This window comes from Hippocampus zosterae, chromosome 2, assembly GCF_025434085.1.
Source record: "Hippocampus zosterae strain Florida chromosome 2, ASM2543408v3, whole genome shotgun sequence".
Lineage (NCBI taxonomy): Eukaryota > Metazoa > Chordata > Actinopteri > Syngnathiformes > Syngnathidae > Hippocampus > Hippocampus zosterae.
The window spans coordinates 2,998,960-3,018,567 of record NC_067452.1 but is presented as its reverse complement, the minus strand read 5'-3'; the positions used below and the strand labels follow the sequence as shown (position 1 = coordinate 3,018,567).

At 46.8% G+C, this 19,608-nt stretch overlaps 1 protein-coding gene across 5 annotated transcripts in view; it reads left to right on the top strand.

Annotated features, from left to right (window-relative positions):
• LOC127596363 (uncharacterized) overlaps positions 1-13,295 on the top strand; it is a 39,014-nt gene extending 25,719 nt beyond the window's left edge. For 2 of the 5 annotated variants that reach the window (XM_052058756.1, XM_052058759.1), the window contains exons 3-6: positions 5,830-5,926; positions 9,205-9,297; positions 9,390-9,873; positions 12,275-13,295. In XM_052058756.1, the coding sequence (XP_051914716.1) occupies positions 5,830-5,926; positions 9,205-9,297; positions 9,390-9,873; positions 12,275-13,200 (1,600 nt within the window). In that variant the 3' untranslated portion in view covers positions 13,201-13,295. Of the gene's footprint in view, positions 1-5,764; positions 5,927-9,204; positions 9,298-9,389; positions 9,874-12,274 lie in introns of all 5 variants that reach the window. The other 3 variants (XM_052058758.1, XM_052058757.1, XM_052058760.1) reach the window with 2 other exon arrangements.
• Positions 13,296-19,608: the final 6,313 nt, after the last annotated feature.

Here is a 19,608-nt window from a genome sequence, read left to right as displayed (position 1 = left end):
ATAATAATATATATATGTATATGAATCTATAGCGCAAGATGTCGACCCATCCACTGTAAGTGCAACTCTTTGCGCACTGTTCAGCGACACAGGAATCTCACTTCTCACTTTGTTGTACACATCGGGAATATGTTTGTAAGTGAACACAGACCTGTCTGGTATTTTATACCTGAGTTCCAAAACGTGCACGAGCTGTCTGAAACCCTCGTTGTCCACCACGCTAAGGCTGGAGGTCTTTGCATATGAAATAAGCAGTGGCCTTAGTTATAGCCATTGCGCGGTCACAGTGAGTTGCAAGGGGACTCCCAAAATAAGAGGCAATTTTTTTCTGATCCTGACCTGGTTTACCAAGAGTTTCTCCGGTGTCCGACGAGGAACTGGGCGGGGAAGCGGGAGGGAAACTTGTCGGTGATCTGGTGCCATCGGTTTAAGTGGGTCTACATATTTGTGGTGCTGCCGTTGTATGGCTTCTTAGTGCGACATTCCTTGCAAATTACGGAGGTTTTATCAAGCTTTCCGTCTTTCTTTTCGAAGCCGTAGTATTTCCAAACATAAGATTTGAATGTTGCGGCTGCATTAAATATAGTAGTTTCCTTGCTGCTGCGTGCGCTAACTTCCATAATGTTTCGCTAGTTGTGTACTGGACTGTATGTGACGCACGGCTACCGTCCGTATTCAACACAAAACGCAAAGCAATGATGGTGCATTCATTGCGCCTAGGAAAGGGCACATATGTGACGTTTAACATGAATAAAATGGCGCTTGAATCGGATTTTACCGATACCCATCAATGCATCGTGATGAATCGCGATTTCACCCATCAATCGCGTCGTACCCAGTGAATGAGCCGATGCACTCGGATCGCGCACGTGCGCATCGATGTATCGATTAATATCGATTATTTTCCACACCCTTAATATATATATATATATATATAAGAGCTGTCAAGCAATTATAATATTTAATCATAATAATCATACATTTTATTTATAAGCGCCTTTCAAGACACCCAAGGACACTTTACAATAACAAAAAAAAACACAAGGCAATACGGGTTGAGCAGCGGCAGCCAAAACGTGCCAGCGTTCACTCAACTTCTCCCGTATGCCTTTCCAGTACCTTTCAGTTTCCAGTCTTGGTGTTCTGCTCTGTTGTTAGGACCCTGCCACTGAGCGTCCACTTTCGCAGGTTGTGTTGCGAACAGCCTGTTTATTTGTCTGGCCTCATTCTCTTTCGTGTACCGCTTTAGGCGGCTGGACAAGGCTTGGAGCCTTTGTTTGGCAGTTTTGAGTGCTTCAGGTATGGTCATCTGGATGTACCTCTCGGGTATCGGCCCTTTCATCACACCTCTCTGGGCCTCCGTCAATTGACTCACATCTTTCCGAGCCGCCTTGATCTGAGCCTCCAACCGTCTTTTCCATGGTGGGTAACGTATCTCATGGCTTCCATGGTTGTTTTATAGCTAAGCCTCTCAAGGATTACTGATGCTGAAGCGTATATCAGCTCATTGGTTTCCGTGATCGTTACGGTAGGGATCGCCCTCAGTGCTGCATTCACACTTTCCACGAGGCTTTCAGGTGGTACTTCAGATAGCCGTTGTAATCGGTTTCTAGGTTGCCCAGCTTTCATTCGTACCATGATCTTAGCTTTCAGGTCAGTTGCTGCCTCGCTCAGCATTTCATTCATTGGGGCTGGCCTCCCATGATGGTCCCTCTTCCAGCGCCTCATCAACTGTTCCCCATTGTCTGAGACATTCTCTGAGGACGTCATCCGTTGGAGCCTTCTCCTTGATGTATTCATGGAGCTTGGATGTTTCACCCTGGACAGTGGCTCTCACACTCACTAGTCCCCGCCCTCCTTCCTTTCGGCTTGCGTACAGTCTCAGGGTGCTGGATTTGGGATGGAACCCTCCATGCATGGTTAGGAGCTTTCGGGTCCTAACGTCCGTGGTCTGAATCTCTTCCTTTGGCCACCTTATTATTCATGCAGGGTATCTGATCACTGGCAGGGCATAGCTGTTTATTGCCCCGGTCTTATTCTTGCCATTGAGCTGGCTTCTTAGGACTTGCCTCACTCGCTGGAGGTATTTGGCCATAGCCGCTTTCCTTGTTGCCAGTTCGAGGTTGCCATTGGCTTGTGGTATACTGAGGTACTTGTAGCTGTCCTCAATGCCTGCTATTGTTCCTTCAGTGCGGACTACCTTTCCTCTCTTAGTCACCATCCGACTACATTTCTCAAGCCCAAATGACATCCCGATGTCGCTGCTGTAGATCCTGGTTGTGTGGGTCAGGGAGTCTATGTCCCTTTCGCTCTTAGCATACAGCTTTATGTCATCCATGTAGAGGAGGTGACTGATCGTAGCCCTATTTCTGAGGCAGTATCCATAGCCTGTCTTGGTGATCACTTGGCTTAGGGGGTTCAGTCCTATGCAGAATAGCAGTGGGGAAAGTGCATCACCTTGGTATATGCCACATTTGATGGACACTTTGGTAAGTGGCTTGCCATTGGCTTCAAGTGTGGTTTTTTCAAGTCTATAGCAGTGGCGTGAAACAAGGGTGCGTCCTCGCCCCAAACCTATTTGGGATTTTTTTCTCCATGCTTATACAGTATGCCTTCAGCGACTGTACAGAAAGCATCTATCTCCACACCTGAGCTGATGTAAAAGTATACAACATCGCCCGTCTGCGAGGAAAGACCAAAGTCCAGGAAATACTGATCCGCAACTTACTCTTCGCAAATGATGCAGGTCTGATGTCTCACACAAAAGCTGGTCTGCAGGAGCTAGTGGACCGCCTGTCTCATGCCCGCAAGGAGTTTGGCTTGACTATTAGTCTGAAGAAGACAAACATCCGAGCACCAGACACTCCCACTCCACCAGACATCTCCATTGATGGCACGCACCTCGAGGTGGTAGACTCCTTCACCTACCTCGGTTCGGCCATCTCCAGCTCCCTCTCTCTGGATACTGAGATCAGCGCAAGAATCGGAAAGGCAGTAGCCACCATGGACAAGCTGAATAAGCATGTGTAGAACTGAAAGGCCACAGCTCCGCTTCAAAGATGTCTGCAAGCATGATATGAAGCTGGCTGGAATCGTTGGGTTGTACAGCCACTCTAGAAAATGTAATTGTACATAATCGCGCTACACCATCATCTCCCGAGATGAACGGATGCCGCCGCCGACGAGTATATAGCATTAAGTAATGTCAATTACCACAAACATTGACTTCTACATGCATGTATACCATTAAATTTGGCCTTAGAAATATTATATATACTCAGACACATGTGCATATATATACCTGTACATCCATCAGGGAGGGCGGGTACCTACTTCATGGATTTTCCTCTTTCATGGGGGGTTCTGGTCCCCAATACAATACAGTGATTGACGCTATGCAGCCAATCACGACATTGACAGTACTTGCGCATGTTCGCTGCTCCATAACAATAACTCCGGCGGCGATAAGTGACGCTAATGCTCCTCCTTTATCATGGCGAAACGACCAGGCATTGAACGTGATACGTCGACTCCCCAAACAAAAATCAGAATGAACTGCAGGTCTTTTAAGTTGGAATGGCTGTCGGAATATGTGCAAATAGAAGAACAAGCAGTGAAACTGGGTGAGATATTTCTTTTTCGAGCGAGAAAGGTCTGTTCGGCAAAACATGCAGCAAAGCTTCAGCTGTAAGTAAATTTTCCGATGGAAAAATACGAACTGAATGGAAGCTGGACTACCTCAAGCGACACATTCAGCAGAAAAGTCATTTAAATGATGTTGGAATTATACAAAGAATCAATGTGGGAAAAGGGATTGGTACAATATTGCGGGAGAGCGCAAACGTGAGAAAAAGAACCGGCTGTCACAAAGAGAAAAATCAGACCTTGAGCAAGTTAAAGTTGTAATTGACTATATTTTACTTGCCATTAAAACAAATGCACCAAATATTGGATTGATGTTGATTTGATTCCGATTCAATGTGTTATAATATTGCGTTAATTTTCAATGTTAAAAAACGCTTATCGTAACAATATAACAACTGTTAAAATAATGTTTTTTTTTTTCACATTTTCCAGTAGTGGTGTGACGCGGTATTTTTTTCAATGAAAGAAATGTGCCTTGGCTCGAAAAGATTGAAAAACACTGCCTTACTTTGGAGACATTCTTCCAAGTTGGCTTGTCATCCTGCGGCGACTCAAACTCTCCAGTTCCTGTGACAATGTTTCTGTTGGTCCTGGATGGTCCAAGATGTCAGAGAGTTCTGACATCTTGGACTCATCCTGCCTCATCTGCTCTCAAAGGAAATCCTTTCACCATCACCCCATAGGTCTCCTGCAGTATCTTCAGCCGTCTCTGGCCCCACCTGTCGATTGATTCCATTTATGGTCTTTCTCCCTAAAATGGCAACACAGTCATTTTGCCTGTGTTTGACCGATGCTCCAAGATGGTTAATTTCATTCCATTACCCAGACTTCGCTACATCCTTGACACTGCAGACCTGCAGACATCCTAGTGAACTCCATCTTCAAGCTTCATGGCATCCCCATTCACATTGTTTCTGACTGGAGTCCCCAGTTCACATCCCAGCTATGGCATCCAGTTCCCTCAGGAACTGGAGTCGTATCTCGGCCCGCCATCCAGCCTACTGAAGACTACATCTTCCATGGGTCAAGTATTCCTATAGTTCCCAATCTCCTCCTCCACAGGCATTTCTCCATTCACGGTCACCTATGAGTATCAGCTGCCCCTATTCCTTTCCCAGGAGCAAGACTTCACTGTTCCATTTCTTTTCTTGTCATGCCGGATGGAAACATGCCAGAGATGCCCTGTCCCGCACAGCCTAGGGCAACTGTCAACTGTTCGATAGACATTGGTCTCTGCCCCAGAATATCTTGTTCATTCCCACATGGACAATGACCCGGGGTATAGATGGTGGAAGAGTCGAGAAGACCAGGCAGAAGGTTTACTCTGTCCATAATTTTGGCTCCAGGATAACAGCGGGTGATAGTGCCATAAAAATGAGTGCATCTGACGATAACCTGTCGCTGACGAAAAGGGTAGTTGGTATGAACAAAGGATGAGAAAAAGGAGCGCCTGTATATTTTTTAAAAAGTTATTCAATACAAAGATCGAAATGAGAAAAAATGTATTCCAAAACATAATAACATAATACACGAATGAAGGTAAAGGGACTAGGGGGAAAAAGAAAGTCTCTCCACAAACGCTGTCTGAAAACCCGGAAGTACAACCTACCATTTTACCTACCTGCCACGTCACCAAGAGATGAGTTACCCAATGAGTCAGCCATTTTCCTACATAATGCTGCGTTTATGTAGGACTAAGTAATGACTTTTCAGACATCCGACCAGGAAAAGTGCACTCGACCATGCTTTGAACTGGGAGGTCCGAGTTCCGAAGTCAGAAAAAAAGTTTCACAAAGGTCCTCACAATGCACAACAATGTGCTAACCTCATTAGTACTCGTGAGGTGAATTTAAATTTAGATAGATAGATAGATAGATAGATAGATAGATAGATAGATAGATAGATAGATAGATAGATAGATAGATAGATAGATAGATAGATAGATAGATAGATAGATAGATAGATAGATAGATAGATAGATAGATAGATAGATAGATAGATAGATAGATAGATAGATAGATAGATAGATAGATAGATAGATAGATAGATAGATAGATAGATAGATACTAAACATTAAGGTGAAGACTAATGTTCGTTTTTAATGACTGTCTCGGCACAGACACTTATATGACAATGTGTACACCGCCAATGACATCGTGATGTCACCTGATGTCGATCCAACAGTTACCTGTCCAGAGGGTCCACCTCCCAGCATCACACTACCAACTACCTGCCAAATGTTTCCTACAGCTTGGACCATCTGGACCGCCTGGACTACCAGGTGAGCAATTAATTCAAGGGAATACATACAAATGTAAAAGGGACTTTTAATAGCTTTTCCACAAATTTAAAAGTTGGGACTCTGGAGTGCTTTCCCACTAGTGCTTTGTCATTCATGTGCATTTCATTCGGAGGAACGAATCCTTGTGATTGAGCTTCCTGAAATGACCATGAGCCGACACACTCAACCATGAGTGTGTCGGCTATTCTTATTAGGGCTCCGAGCAGCAACAACTGCAAGTTGCCTATTGTTTTATCAAATATATGTAATTGTTAGGGCCTGAGCAATGACCACTACGAGGTCCCTATTGTTTTTAAGATATCCTTTATTTTTCCCGCAATGGGGAAATTACAATCAGAATTCAGAATGGAAAAACGCTGGGTAAGGAGAGGGAAAAAAAAACACGCTCGAACTATCCTCTTCCGAGGATAATTTAAGTCAAGGATAATTTTTGTGGAAATTATTCTTATTAGGGCCTGAGCAGCGACCACTTTGAGGTGTCTATTTTTTTGTTCGAATTATTCTTTTATGGGTAGGCGGCCCGGTAGTCCAGTGGTTAGCACGTCGGCTTCACAGTGCAGAGGTAGCGGGTTCAATTCCAGCTCCGGCCTCCCTGTGTGGAGTTTGCATGTTCTCCCCGGGCCTGCGTGGGTTTTCTCCGGATGCTCCGGTTTCCTCCCACATTCCAAAAACATGCGTGGCAGGCTGATTGAACGCTCTAAATTGTCCCTAGGTGTGAGTGTGAGTGCGAATGGTTGTTCGTTTCTGTGTGCCCTGCAATTGGCTAGCAACCGATTCAGGGTGTCCCCCGCCTACTGCCCGAAGACAGCTGGGATAGGCTCCAGCACCCCCCGCGACCCTAGTGAGGATCAAGCGGCTCGGAAGATGAATGAATGAATGAATGAATGTTCTTTTATGGCTCAACCAGCGAGGTCCCTTGCATTTTCATTTAAAAATTAATTATTAGGGGCTGAGCAGCGATGGGTGCAAGGTGCCTGTTGTTTTTGTAGGAATTATTCTTATTAGCCAATTGAAGGAACAGCAGCACACAGTAAGTTCTTACATTCGGATGACATGTTCGAGAGAGGAGCACTTTGTTTAGGTAAGTGTCATCATTAAATTACTTGGCGATCAACCTTTCCATTTATCCTATTGGATTTCTACAACTGATCTGTCCTCCATTCAAGTTTGCTAATGTTCACTTGTTTTTTAAGTTTAGAGTTTTTAAGAAGAGCAGATTTGACCATACGGTAGCAATGGCTTTGCTAATTGTTTGGTTAACAATTATGTTCATGTGCCTGGACAGCATTAGCTAACTTTATCTGAGGCAATCTGTTTTGCATCTTAAGCATCAAGCATAATCGGCTCTCAATATATCTTGATGTAGTGTAGTAAAAATGTAAGGTGTCGTGTTTGGGTTATATTTCTGCTTTTTGACTGTGTTATTTATCAAAATGGATAGCATGGCATTTTGCACAAGTGCCAAAGTCAAGGCCTGGGGGCCACATCATTTTATGTGACCCGCAAAAGCAATTCATGTGCCAACTTCCATGATCCCTTGCGAACGTCTGTACCAAAATGTCAAATTGTGATTGTGTAATAAATAACATTGAAATTATGCAATCATTTTGTTACCCTGTTTAAACTCACTTTAAAAATAATTGAACAAATGACAAACAAATAGCTGTTTTTAAGATGCGTCACAAGGAAGCAGTGGCAGGTTTGACGAAAGTTGAAGTGACAGCCGAAACTGTCAGTTAGGTAAGAGTTTTTCCTCTTCATCAAAAGAGATCATTGTCTGAAGAAAAAAATAAACTTTAAACCTAATTGAACAAAGAGATAGTTGACTTGAGTGATTACACAACTTGTAATCCATCAATTTGTTGTGTACAAATAATATGATGAGATGATTACGTAAACATTTATTCAGTTTCGCTGTCGTAATGGCCCAAATATGTAAGACGTAACTCCAAAGAGGCCCAGGACAAAAATGAGTTTGACACCATTGGCCTAATGTAACGCTTGCTAATGTTAACTTGCCATGGATCAGCTCAACTGATTTTAATTTGTTTGTTATTCTATTGGGATATCATTGAAGTGTTTGGTGTGACTCACAGAGTTTTTAAGGAGAGCAGGTGTGACCACATGGCAGGTAAGGCTTTGCTAATCACTTGGCAAACAATCATTTCAATGTGTCTGGACAGCATTAGCTGAAGTTATCTGAGGCAATCTGTTTTCCATCTTAAACATCGAGCATAATCGTTTCTCAATAAATCTTGATGTAGTGTAGTAAAATGTTAAACATCTATTCGAGCTCCATTGCTTTGGAATGCCCTGCCCACAGAAATAGAAATGTTTAATTTAGTTGCACTACATGTTGGCCTCTGCTGCGTCTTTTCTATCTCCTAACTCCTCCTCCCTGGCTTGAAAGGGGCAGGTGACCAAATTGTACTGTATGTAGAGCTGAATGTATTCTGCACCGAATGATGGGGACAAGATCTGAGTTGGACCACCATCTTGGAGGCGCTGCTGTGGAGATTTCCGCATTGGCCAACCAATCCGGAATTTTGAGGAGGACCCACTTCTACGAAAGCATCTTCTTGCAGAACTTCATCTTATTAAATGGACTCTAACACTAGTCTATCATTGTATAGTATCATATTGTATTAAATGCAGGGAAAGTAGTTAAGATTGCACGACTGTCTATGTCTTATGTGTTATGTTGTATTATTTTGTCATTTTATGTTAACTGTTATTTTTATGGCGGCGCAGTGGCTCCGCTTGTTGAAATTTCATCTGTGCTGTATGTTGCACATACAGCGCATTTGACAATAATTTTGTACTTGACTTGACTTGGCTTGACTCACATTGCAGCCTGGTCATCCTGGATGGGGGGTTCCATCATCTGTGGCCCCTCCTCAAGGTTTCTTATTTTTCCCCAGATTTTTAAAAAGATTTTCCTTTCCCTCCTATGGAGTTACATCAGGGGATGTCGTTAATATTTTTCAACTGTGGGCATGTGGAGCCCTTTGAAAGTTATTTTTGTAATCAAGGGCTGTATAAATAAATTTGACTTGACTAATAGAGGGATTGGGATGAGCAGTGGTTCATTTGTGGGAGAAAGAGCAGCTGCATTAAACAAGGCTTTTTTTGAGAGAAACATGTTATTAAGACCACTGGGAACTCTTCATTTTTGTCAAAACTATTCATGACTTTTGCTTTATAAGGTCTTGATGATTCAGAATATGATCTAAAAATGTATTTCTTTGTTGGTACAGGTTCCAGCAATGTCATCATATCACCCCAATTCAGAGAGTTGTCTTCTTGGCTGTTACAACTCTGGAGAAATGAATAAGAACTTCTCAAGACAGGTTTTTCTTCCTGAAACAATTATTTTCAACCAAAAACAATTTTTGACAAAGAAGGAGAAAAACATTTTATTCTCTTGTTTTCTTACGTACAGTCCAACTACTGCGCACCCTGGCGTCCTCTGGGCTACATTCCCCTCAATGAGCTGGACAGCAAACTGTGTTGCGGCCCAGACAGTCCACATCACCAGGTGGTGCTCTCCGAAGCAGAGACTGACGCCATGTCGTCACTCCCGGGCCACACCCCCTCCTCACACGGCTCCTCCTCTTCCTCAGAGTCTCTGGTTTCTTCAGAGCCCAGTGACTCAGGCTTCCACAGTGTTAGCACCGGCGAGCATAGATGTCTCCACAAGATCCACAGACACTCCCATCACCTACACTTGGGCCACTCTCCTCACGAACAGAGAGGCTGCTGGGATCTGGAGTCCATCCCCGAGACAATGCCGTTGAGTCACACGAGGGTGCAGCCGTCGTCCTCCTGCACAGTGGCCAACAGGACAACCACCATGGTGCACTTCCACCAAGCTGAGAGGAGTCCAACTTTGCCACGCAACCGCTCCCCACCTTCACCTTCATCTGGTTAGTGGACTTTTGTCATTGCATTCCAGTTTGTCTCCTTTATCTTGCCTTTGTCTTGTTTAGTATGAAAGGTTGTGAAGGGTTCCAAAATAACTAACTACAATGTTATTGTATGTTGTCATACGTTGTTTTTTTTAACCTTTGTATACAGCTGGGTCAGGTCACACGTCAAATAAAACTGCCATGTGATCAGAAACCCCATTTTCAAAGACTTCCAAATTTGACACCGGTAGACCATAAGCAAGGACAAGGTCTAAAATATGTTCCTGTTCATGTGTCGGGCTGGTCACATATTGCACAAAATTAAAAGAGTCGATAAGTCTTAAGAGGTCCTTTGCTAGTGGTTTTCCGGACAGCACAAATGGATGTTAAAATCCCCCCTGAGGAGGATATGATCATATCTGAGCCTGATTTCTGTAAAAAGGAATGAAAAGTCGCTTCAAAAGTCTTGATTCTATTTAGGACGACAACGCGGAGCACCGGGAAAACACAGCCAACTTCAAAGAAGATTGCTTCAAAGCTGGTGGTTGATTGTGAATATGCACTGTTTACATTTGAAATTGTTCTTAAAAATACTCACCGTTCCTCCAGCACGGCCTGAGGTCCTCAGGGTGTCCACGAATGCACAGTCTGGTGACAGCAAATTAATTAAAGTGTTGTACTCACCAGTACCTGTCCAAGTCTCTGTCAGATGACAGGAAATCCAAGTCATTGGACAGGAAAAACTCCCTCATTATATGGGTCTTGTTCGTCAACGACTGGGCGTTTAACAACGCAATCCTTGTGGGAGCAGCGATGAGAGGGGCTACCTCTTCTGATCGCTGCGCTCGGGGAAATTCACTCAAAAGCTTTCGATGAACCCCTCACCGAAAAAGGCGTGGCGGGTACAAATGCCTTGGCGCTGCGGGAGAGCCAACGACGGAGTAATTCCGTGCGTTCGGGAACTAGCAGCGGTCGAAATGTGTCTCAGTTTCCGTTTTAGCTTCACGAGCTGACTGCTTCGTTTGCCGCGGCGGCGCCGCTTCCGTGAAGGGGGCGCATGAACACGGAAGAGATTAGCCGATATGTTTACCAAGAGAGGAGGCAACGGCTTTTTGTCACCGCCTTTCCAAAACATGAATGTCTGACGTGTTGTTGAAGCAGCTGTCATGATGTGTGGTGGTGGAGGACCCCAATAAAGCACGCATGAAGGAGGAGCAGGGTAAACTAGTCAAATTGTATTAACAAAATACTGAGGGAACTAAATCCAAGACAAACAAAGTCAGGAAAACAAAAGAATCCAAAGTAACAAACAAAAACTACGGCGGAAGCAAAAAAACTAACAGCAACAGAAACAATGACAAAAATCAAACAAGACAGCAGTAAAGAAACAATGACCCGACACTGAGTGGTCATGCCGGGAGTCCTTTTAAACAATTACATAACGACCAACAGGTGTGACGCTGCAGGTGGAGCCCTACAGTGCCACCTGTTGGTCACAAACAGAACTGTGACAGTACCCCCTCCCTTAAGGGACTGATCCCAGAAGTCCCAAATGGCTAGGCTTGGCCTGGCGTGGACAGAGTTCGGCATGACGGTGGACATGGGACAGCCGGACGTGTACGGGGCCAGGCCTGACGTGGACGTGGCACGTCTCGTCATGGACGTGAATGTGACTCGATTCAATCAGACACGTAATGAGGCACAGCTCAACGTCGATGCGGACGGGGCTCGGCCTACCATAGACGTGGCTTGACGAGGCGAAAAACATGGGGCCTGCATGGCATGCGCCGCCTGAAGGGGGAACATGGGACGGCCGCATGACATGCGCCGCCTGACATATTTGTTTTTTTTTCCTATATGGCTCTTTCAACATTTTGGGTTGCCGACCCCTGTTTAACACAGTTGTAGATATTACTCTTTGTTGTGCAAGTTATTTTTTGTCATTGACTTGATTGTTATTGACTTCTATAAAAATTCCAAATGGTGGATTCTCATCATTGTGTTTTTATTGGAGGATTATTTAGCTCGCCGTCTCTACCATGCTATCAGGTCAAACACATGGTTAGGGCAGAAGAATCACAGCAGATCCAGAAGAGATTTACAAACTGGTCGGAAACCCATTTCCACTAGGCACTACAGGTACATCACAGTCGAAGCTCCATCATAACCAAAATCAGTCAAGTGCAGTTCCACTAATGCATATGGAGGCACACTGCACTTTTTTTTCTTGACAAACCCTGGATGCTGCAGAAATGATATCTTTGGAATCCTCCACAATTGAAAAGCTAGAAAAATGCACACCAAACTAAACTCAACCTTAGTGCTTGGAGAATAATAGGATTAGATATCCTGTTGCATTATAGCCGATTTGCACTATCCGAGAGCCAGCACCAGGCTGATGGCTCGTATCTGCTTCCAGGTTGCCATACAGAGCCATGCCAGCGGAGGGCGCTGTGGCTGGAGAAGCGCCAAGCAGGTGGGGGCTGGACAATTGAGGTGCCAGGACGCAGTCAGACTCTAATGGATTTGAGTGAGGCCCAACGACACCGCAGGGCAAGTCACCCAATGAATATTGAATCAAAGCAGGTACTGAAGCAGGCTCAGCGGAACCAACCACATTCAACCAACAACAGCCTGGTACTGAGCAGCCAAGCCAGTTATCATGCTCCCCTCATCACAAATAGAACCAGCCAGACCAGTCACCCTAACACAACAAGAACTGGGCAGAGTGCAACAAGCAGCAGGAGGGAAGATGACTCAAGGTGTCGTGATTTGTTTTCTTGTAGTTCACCAGACTGGCGAGTGTTTCAGACTCTGGGAAATCAAGCCAAAATCCCCCAAACTTCTACTGGTCCATATTACAACACCTTTGGAGCACACCAGAAACCCCGATCTCCACCTTCCCCACACTGTCGGCAGTCCAATCAGAAATCTGTCAGGAATCAGCTGCTCCGGGCCAGAGCTTACAGGCTGGCGAAGGAACGCAGTGAGGTCACCACGGACGAGGAGGTGCGTGGGGAATTGGAGCAACCGGGGGACCACCTTGGGATTGGCGAGTCCTGGGCTGGCCGGTACTGCAACCGGGCTGAGAGGAGACGTCACCTTGTGCTGTCACGGCAACTCAGAGAGCGACGCAATGGTGAAGAGGCTTTGGCTGGTGGAGGTCAGAGCTCGCTGTCATCCCAGATGGTTCTGGAGTTGAGCCACAGGAAACAGAACCGACTGAGGAACAGCAAGCTGCTTGATGATTGGACAACGGTAGAGGAACTACTCACCCACGGGACCCGAGTGGAAGTGGACACTCAGCTGTGTCCTAGCCCACTGCTATCTGTTACTACTGTCTGAGGAATTGGAGCCTTACATCTGATGAGGCTAGATCGACACTTTGTTCCACTTTTTTCTCATCATCAATAAAAGTCAGGTGTCAACGTTGACACAAATTATGGACCATAAGAGAACATAAGTCATCAGCCATCAGTTCACTTCAAGTCCACCTGGGTGTGTTTTCTTTATGAGAGTTCCACCCAACTAGTCAATCAAAACACTGTTGTTAATTTGGCATAAACAGAAATGGATAATTTTATTATTAGCTTCACAGGACCTACCTAGCGAGCTGCTAGAATAGCTTATTATAATAATACATTTTATTTATAAGCGCCTTTCAAGACACCCAAGGACACTTTACAATAACAAAAAACACAAAACAATACGGGTTGAGCAGCGGCAGCCAAAACGCGCCAGCGTTCACTTGTTGGTCTACATCAGTGGTTCTCAACTAGAAATGCTGTCGGTCCACTTTTTTTTTTTTATAAGACCTAGGTCCGGTCCCATGCACGGTGGTCATGGGGAGCAGGGCTATATGCCCATTTAGTATGGTCAAGCCAAGCTTATAAAAATCAACACTCCTCACAACCAACCAATAATGGTGTGTGTGAAAATAACAATTATTCACTTTGCCAGTACACAGCAAATAATGAGAGGTATTGTGTTGAGGCAGAGAAACTCTTTTATTTTGTTAAGTTGTGCCTGCTTAATAATAGAAATAGCCCTTTTAGGGAAATAAGACACAGTAGTTGTCTTTTTTTCCCTTAATTTAACAAAAGCAAATCAAAATACTCATTTTACCAAAATAAATACTAAAAATGAAAACAAAAATATTATTTTCATTTATTTGTACAATTCCCCTTTTCACATCCCCTCTGAAATAATTGAAAAATATATCAGAAGAGGAGTTAAGAACCATTTTAAATACTGACACAAGGGAGCACAGGAATGTGCAGTGCTGTTCTTCCACTAAAGGTGAATGCAATGTCTGAGGCATGCAAATATTATTTGAGGACGCCATTGGGATGTTCATTTAACATGTTGTGGTGTTCTGCTGTTAAACAGCTGCAAAGATCCCCAGGTAGACGGGAGCAAAACTGCACACAATCGAAACGTCCCGCGATTTGTCTTGTCTAATTAGGGCCGTTCACATGGCACACATTTGCTCCGGCGCTGCACCGATATATTTTGTTGCGATACATTTTGCACCGCAGCAAATTGTGCGGCGCGTTCACATGTACAAAGCCGCTGAGCGAGGCAGCCCCCGACACAGTTTCTGCAGCGGAGCTCACCACCCATGGGAGGGGCCAAAGGTGTCGGTGCAATGTGAGCTGGGCGGCAGCCAAAGGCGGGGACCCTGGCGGTCCGATCCTCGGCTGCAGAAGCTAGCTCTTGGGACATGGAATGTCACCTCTCTGGTAGGGAAGGAGCCCGAGCTGGTGTGTGAGGCAGAGAATTTCTCGAGAGGGGCTGGACTCTCTTCCACTCTGGAGTTGCTCACGGCGAGAGGCGCAGAGCAGGTGTGGGCATACTCATTGCCCCCCGGCTCAGTGCCTGTACATTGGGGTTCACACCGGTAGACGAGAGGGTTGCCTCCCTCCGCCTTCGGGTGGGTGAACGGGTCCTGACTGTTGTTTGTGCATATGCACCAAACAGCAGCTCAGCATACCCACCTTTTTTGGAGTCCTTGGAGGGTGTGCTGGAGAGTACTCCTGCTGGGGACTCCCTTGTTCTGCTGGGGGACTTCAATGCTCACGTGGGCAACGACAGTGAGACCTGGAGGGGCGTGATTGGGAGGAACGGCCCCCCCGATCAGAACTCGAGTGGTTTTTTGTTATTGGACGTCTGTGCTCGCCACGGATTGTCCATAACGAACACCTTGTTCAAACATAAGGGTGTCCATATGTGCACTTGGCACCAAGACACCCTAGTCCCAGTTCGATGATCGACTTTGTAGTTGTATCATCGGATTTGCGGCCGCATGTTCCGGACACTCGGGTGAAGAGAGGGGCGGAGCTGTCAACTGATCACCACCTGGTGGTGAGTAGGCTCCGATGGTGGGGGAAGATGCCGGTCCGTCCTGGCAGACCCAAACGTATTGTGAGGGTTTGTTGGGAGCGTCTGGCGGAATCCCCTGTCAGAAACAGTTTCAACTCCCACCTTCGACAGAGCTTTTCCCATGTTCCGGGGGAGGCGGGGGACATTGAGCCCGAGTGGACCATGTTCCATGCCTCTATTGTTGAGGCGGCCAATCTGAGTTGTGGCCGTAAGGTGGTTGGTGCCTGTCGTGGCGGCAACCCCCGTACTCGCTGGTGGACACCAGCAGTAAGGGATGCCATCAAGCTGAAGAAGGAGTCCTATCGAGCCTTTATGGCCTGTGGGACCCCAGAGGGAGCTGACGGGTATCGACTGGCCAAGCGGAACGCGGCTTCGGTGGTCGCCGAGGCAAAAACCCGAGCGTGGGAAGAGTTTGGTGAGGCCATGGAAGCCGACTTCCGGACGGCTTCGAGGAAATTCTGGTCCACCATACGACGTCTCAGGAGGGGGAAGCAGTGCACCACTAACACTGTGTACAGTGGGGATGGGGCGCTGCTGACTTCGACTCGGGACGTTGTGAACCGGTGGGCAGAGTACTTCGAAGACCTCCTCAACTCCACCAACACGTCTTCCTTGGAGGAAGCAGAGCCCGGGGACTCTGAGGTGGGCTCTCCTATCTCTGTGGCTGAAGTCACCGAAGTGGTTAAAAAGCTCCTCGGTGGCAGGGCCCCAGGGGTGGATGAGATCCGCCCGGAGTTCCTCAGGGCTCTGGATGTTGTGGGGCTGTCCTGGTTGACACGCCTCTGCAACATCGCGTGGTCAACAGGGAGAGTGCCTCTGGATTGGCAGACTGGGGTGGTAGTCCCTCTTTTTAAAAAGGGGTACCGGAGGGTGTGTTCCAACTATAGAGGGATCACACTCCTCAGCCTCCCTGGTAAGGTCTATTCAGGGGTGCTGGAGAGGAGGGTCCGTCAGGAAGTCGAGCCTCAGATTGAGGAGGAGCAGTGTGGTTTTCGTCCCAGCCGTGGGACAGTGGACCAGCTCATCACCCTTAGCAGGGTCCTCGAGGGTATGTGGGAATTTGCCCAACCAGTCTACATGTGTTTTGTGGACTTGGAGAAGGCGTTTGACCGTGTCCCTCGGGGAGGTCTGTGGGGGGTGCTTCGAGGGTACGGGGTACCGAACCCCCTGATACGGGCTGTTCGGTCACTATACCACAGATGTCAAGGTTTGGTTCGCATTACCGGCAGTAAGTCGGAATCGTTTCCAGTGGGGGTAGGACTCTGCCAAGGCTGCCCTTTGTCACCGATTCTGTTCATAACCTTTATGGACAGAATTTCTAGGCGCAGCCGAAGCGTTGAAGGGGTCCGTTTTGGGGGCCTCAGTATTGCATCCCTGCTTTTTGCAGATGATGTGGTGCTGTTGGCTCCTTCAAACAGGGCTCTCCAACTCTCACTGGAGCGTTTCGCAGCCGAGTGTGAAGCGGTTGGGATGAGGATCAGCACCTCCAAATCTGAAACCATGGTCCTCAGTCGAAAAAGGGTGGAGTGCCCCCTCCGGGTCGGGGAGGAGATCTTGCCCCAAGTGGACGAGTTCAAGTATCTTGGGGTCTTGTTCACGAGTGGGGGCAGAAGGGAGCGGGAGATCGACAGGCGGATTGGTGCAGCGTCTGCTGTGATGCGGACGTTGTATCTGTCTGTCGTGGTGAAGAAGGAGCTGAGCCAAAGGGCGAAGCTCTCAATTTACCGGTCGATCTACGTTCCAACCCTCATCTATGGTCACGAGCTATGGGTCGTGACCGAAAGAACGAGATCCCGGTTACAAGCGTCCGAAATGAGTTTTCTCCGCAGGGTGTCCGGGCTCTCCCTTAGAGATAAGGTGAGAAGCTCGGTCATCCGGGAGGGGCTCAGAGTCGAGCCGCTTCTCCTCCATATCGACAGGAGCCAGATGAGGTAGCTTGGGCATCTGATTCGGATGCCTCCTGAGCGCCTCCCCGGTGAGGTGTTCCGGTCATGCCCCACCGGGAGGAGACCCGGAGGAAGACCCAGGACACGCTGGAGAGACTATGTCACCCAGCTTGCCTGGGAACGACTCGGGATCCCCCGGGGAGAGCTGGACGAAGTAGCTAGGGAGAGGGAAGTCTGGGCTTCCCTGCTAAAGCTGTTGCCCCCGCGACCCGGCCCCGGATAAGCGGTAGATGATGGATGGATGGATGGATATTCAATTTACCAAATGTGGACATTTTGGTTCATGAGCAACCAGGTTATCATTTTTACACACAATACAAATATATTATCTGCAGTGGCTGACGGGCAATCAAGGGTGTAACCTCTCTTTTGATTAACAATCGTTGAGATAGGCTCCAGCTCATCCATGAGAATAAGTGGCATTGAAAATGATGGATGGGCAGTTATGGTGCGGAGACTTTGCCGGTGTGTTGAGACATTTTAAGCAGGTGCCTTCAAAAATACTGAATTAGTTGCAGATGTTAACCACCAGAGACTTAAATATGTCCATGAAGTCCATTTATTTGCACTTTTCCAACAAATGTGACTTGTTCAATGATGAACTTATCAGGTGTTCAGCTTGTTGGATTCCGCTTACTGGTTGGACTATCGGGAAAATCGTGGCTGACTGTACGTTCAAAGAAAAACTCCCCCAATCCCTCAACTGCTCTAACGGGGGGACCGGAATTTTCCTAAAGTCATGTTGAGGGACTCATCTAAATTCTCATGACCTTGGTTTTAAGAAGTGAGTTATGTTTTAAGACCTTACATTCACCTTTGTTGAGTAACCTTCATAGAAGTAAGGTGAACGTGGGCCACTTCTTTTTGATGGTAGTCCCCTCTGTAGACCTGGTGCAGTTGTTAAGACTTAGATGGGTTTTAGCTGCCTTTGGTAAGACTGCAAGGACTACTTTATAATTTGATACAAAACCCGAGTTACTACTTGGATTCCTTAATAGCAACAGGCAATTTCATTTAAGAGTGGGTGAGTGCATAATAAAATAATAAGGTTGACAAGAATACATGTAGTTTATATTTTTCAAATATTTATTAGCGAAGCCCCTCCCAGATGTCCAAGCTTCTCACCTTATCTCAAAGGGAGAGCGGAGAAAATTCATGTCCGCCGCTTGTATCCTGGATCTGGTTCTTTTAGTCATGACCCACAGCTTGTGACCATAGCTGAGGGTTGGAACATCGATCAACTGGTAAATTTAGAGAAGCACACTGTCACGTCCCGTGTTTTCCAGCAGGGGGCAGGCCCTGTTGCCATTCTACACACCTGTCACCCATTAAGGACTAATTACACTGGCTTTATTTGTGCGCTCTGGCAGTTAGTTGACTTACTGCCGGAGAATTCCACGCCGTGCCAAAATTTCTCTCGCCCTATTTCTACTTGCATTTGATTCGTTGCCTCTTAGCCTTGTGGCTGTTATTACGCGTCGTTGTTCCTCTTGCGAATTAAATTTATCTTCATTGTCTAATCTGAGGGCGGCCCGGTAGTCCAGTGGTTAGCACGTCGGCTTCACAGTGCAGAGGTAGCGGGTTCGATTCCAGCTCCGGCCTCCCTGTGTGGAGTTTGCATGTTCTCCCCGGGCCTGTGTGGGTTTTCTCCGGGTGCTCCGGTTTCCTCCCACATTCCAAAAACATGCGTGGCAGGCTGATTGAACACTCTACAATTGTCCCTAGGTGTGAGTGTGAGTGCGGATGGTTGTTCGTTTCTGTGTGCCCTGCGATTGGCTGGCAACCGATTCAGGGTGCCCCCCGCCTACTGCCCGGAGACAGCTGGGATAGGATCCAGCAACCCCCGCGACCCTAGTGAGGATCAAGCGGCTCGGAAGATGAATGAATGAATGTCTAATCTGACCCTCCTTGCTATCTTTTCCCGCAAGCGTTTTCTGTTGTCCTTTTATTTAATCCCTGGTCCCTATTTTGACCAGCGCTTTTTGTTATTCTCCCTGTCGGGTTATTTTGTGTTCATATTAAAGACTCCTTTTGTTCTTTGACAAACATCTTTCTGTGTCTGCTATTTCGGGGATCCTCTTCCTTATTTTGTTGTGCACGGAGCGATCATTTTATCGCTTCGGGCACAACGTGACAGAATTCTCCGGCCACAATGGATCCCGCAGACTTAGAAAGGATTTTGTCCGCTCTGTCCCGCCGAGAGCAACAGTTGAGTCAGCAGGGCCAAGCCATTACGGAGATCAGCGGCGCGGTTTCCATGCTGGCTCACAGGTTCGATGATTTCGAACCCCGTCTTTTACGGGTGGAGGAACAGAGAGCACCTCCCTCCGTGATTCGTCCTGCCACCCCTGAGGCACCCGCATCATTTCCCACAATGATGAGAGAGCCTTCGCTTCCACACCCACCACGTTACGGGGGTGAGCAC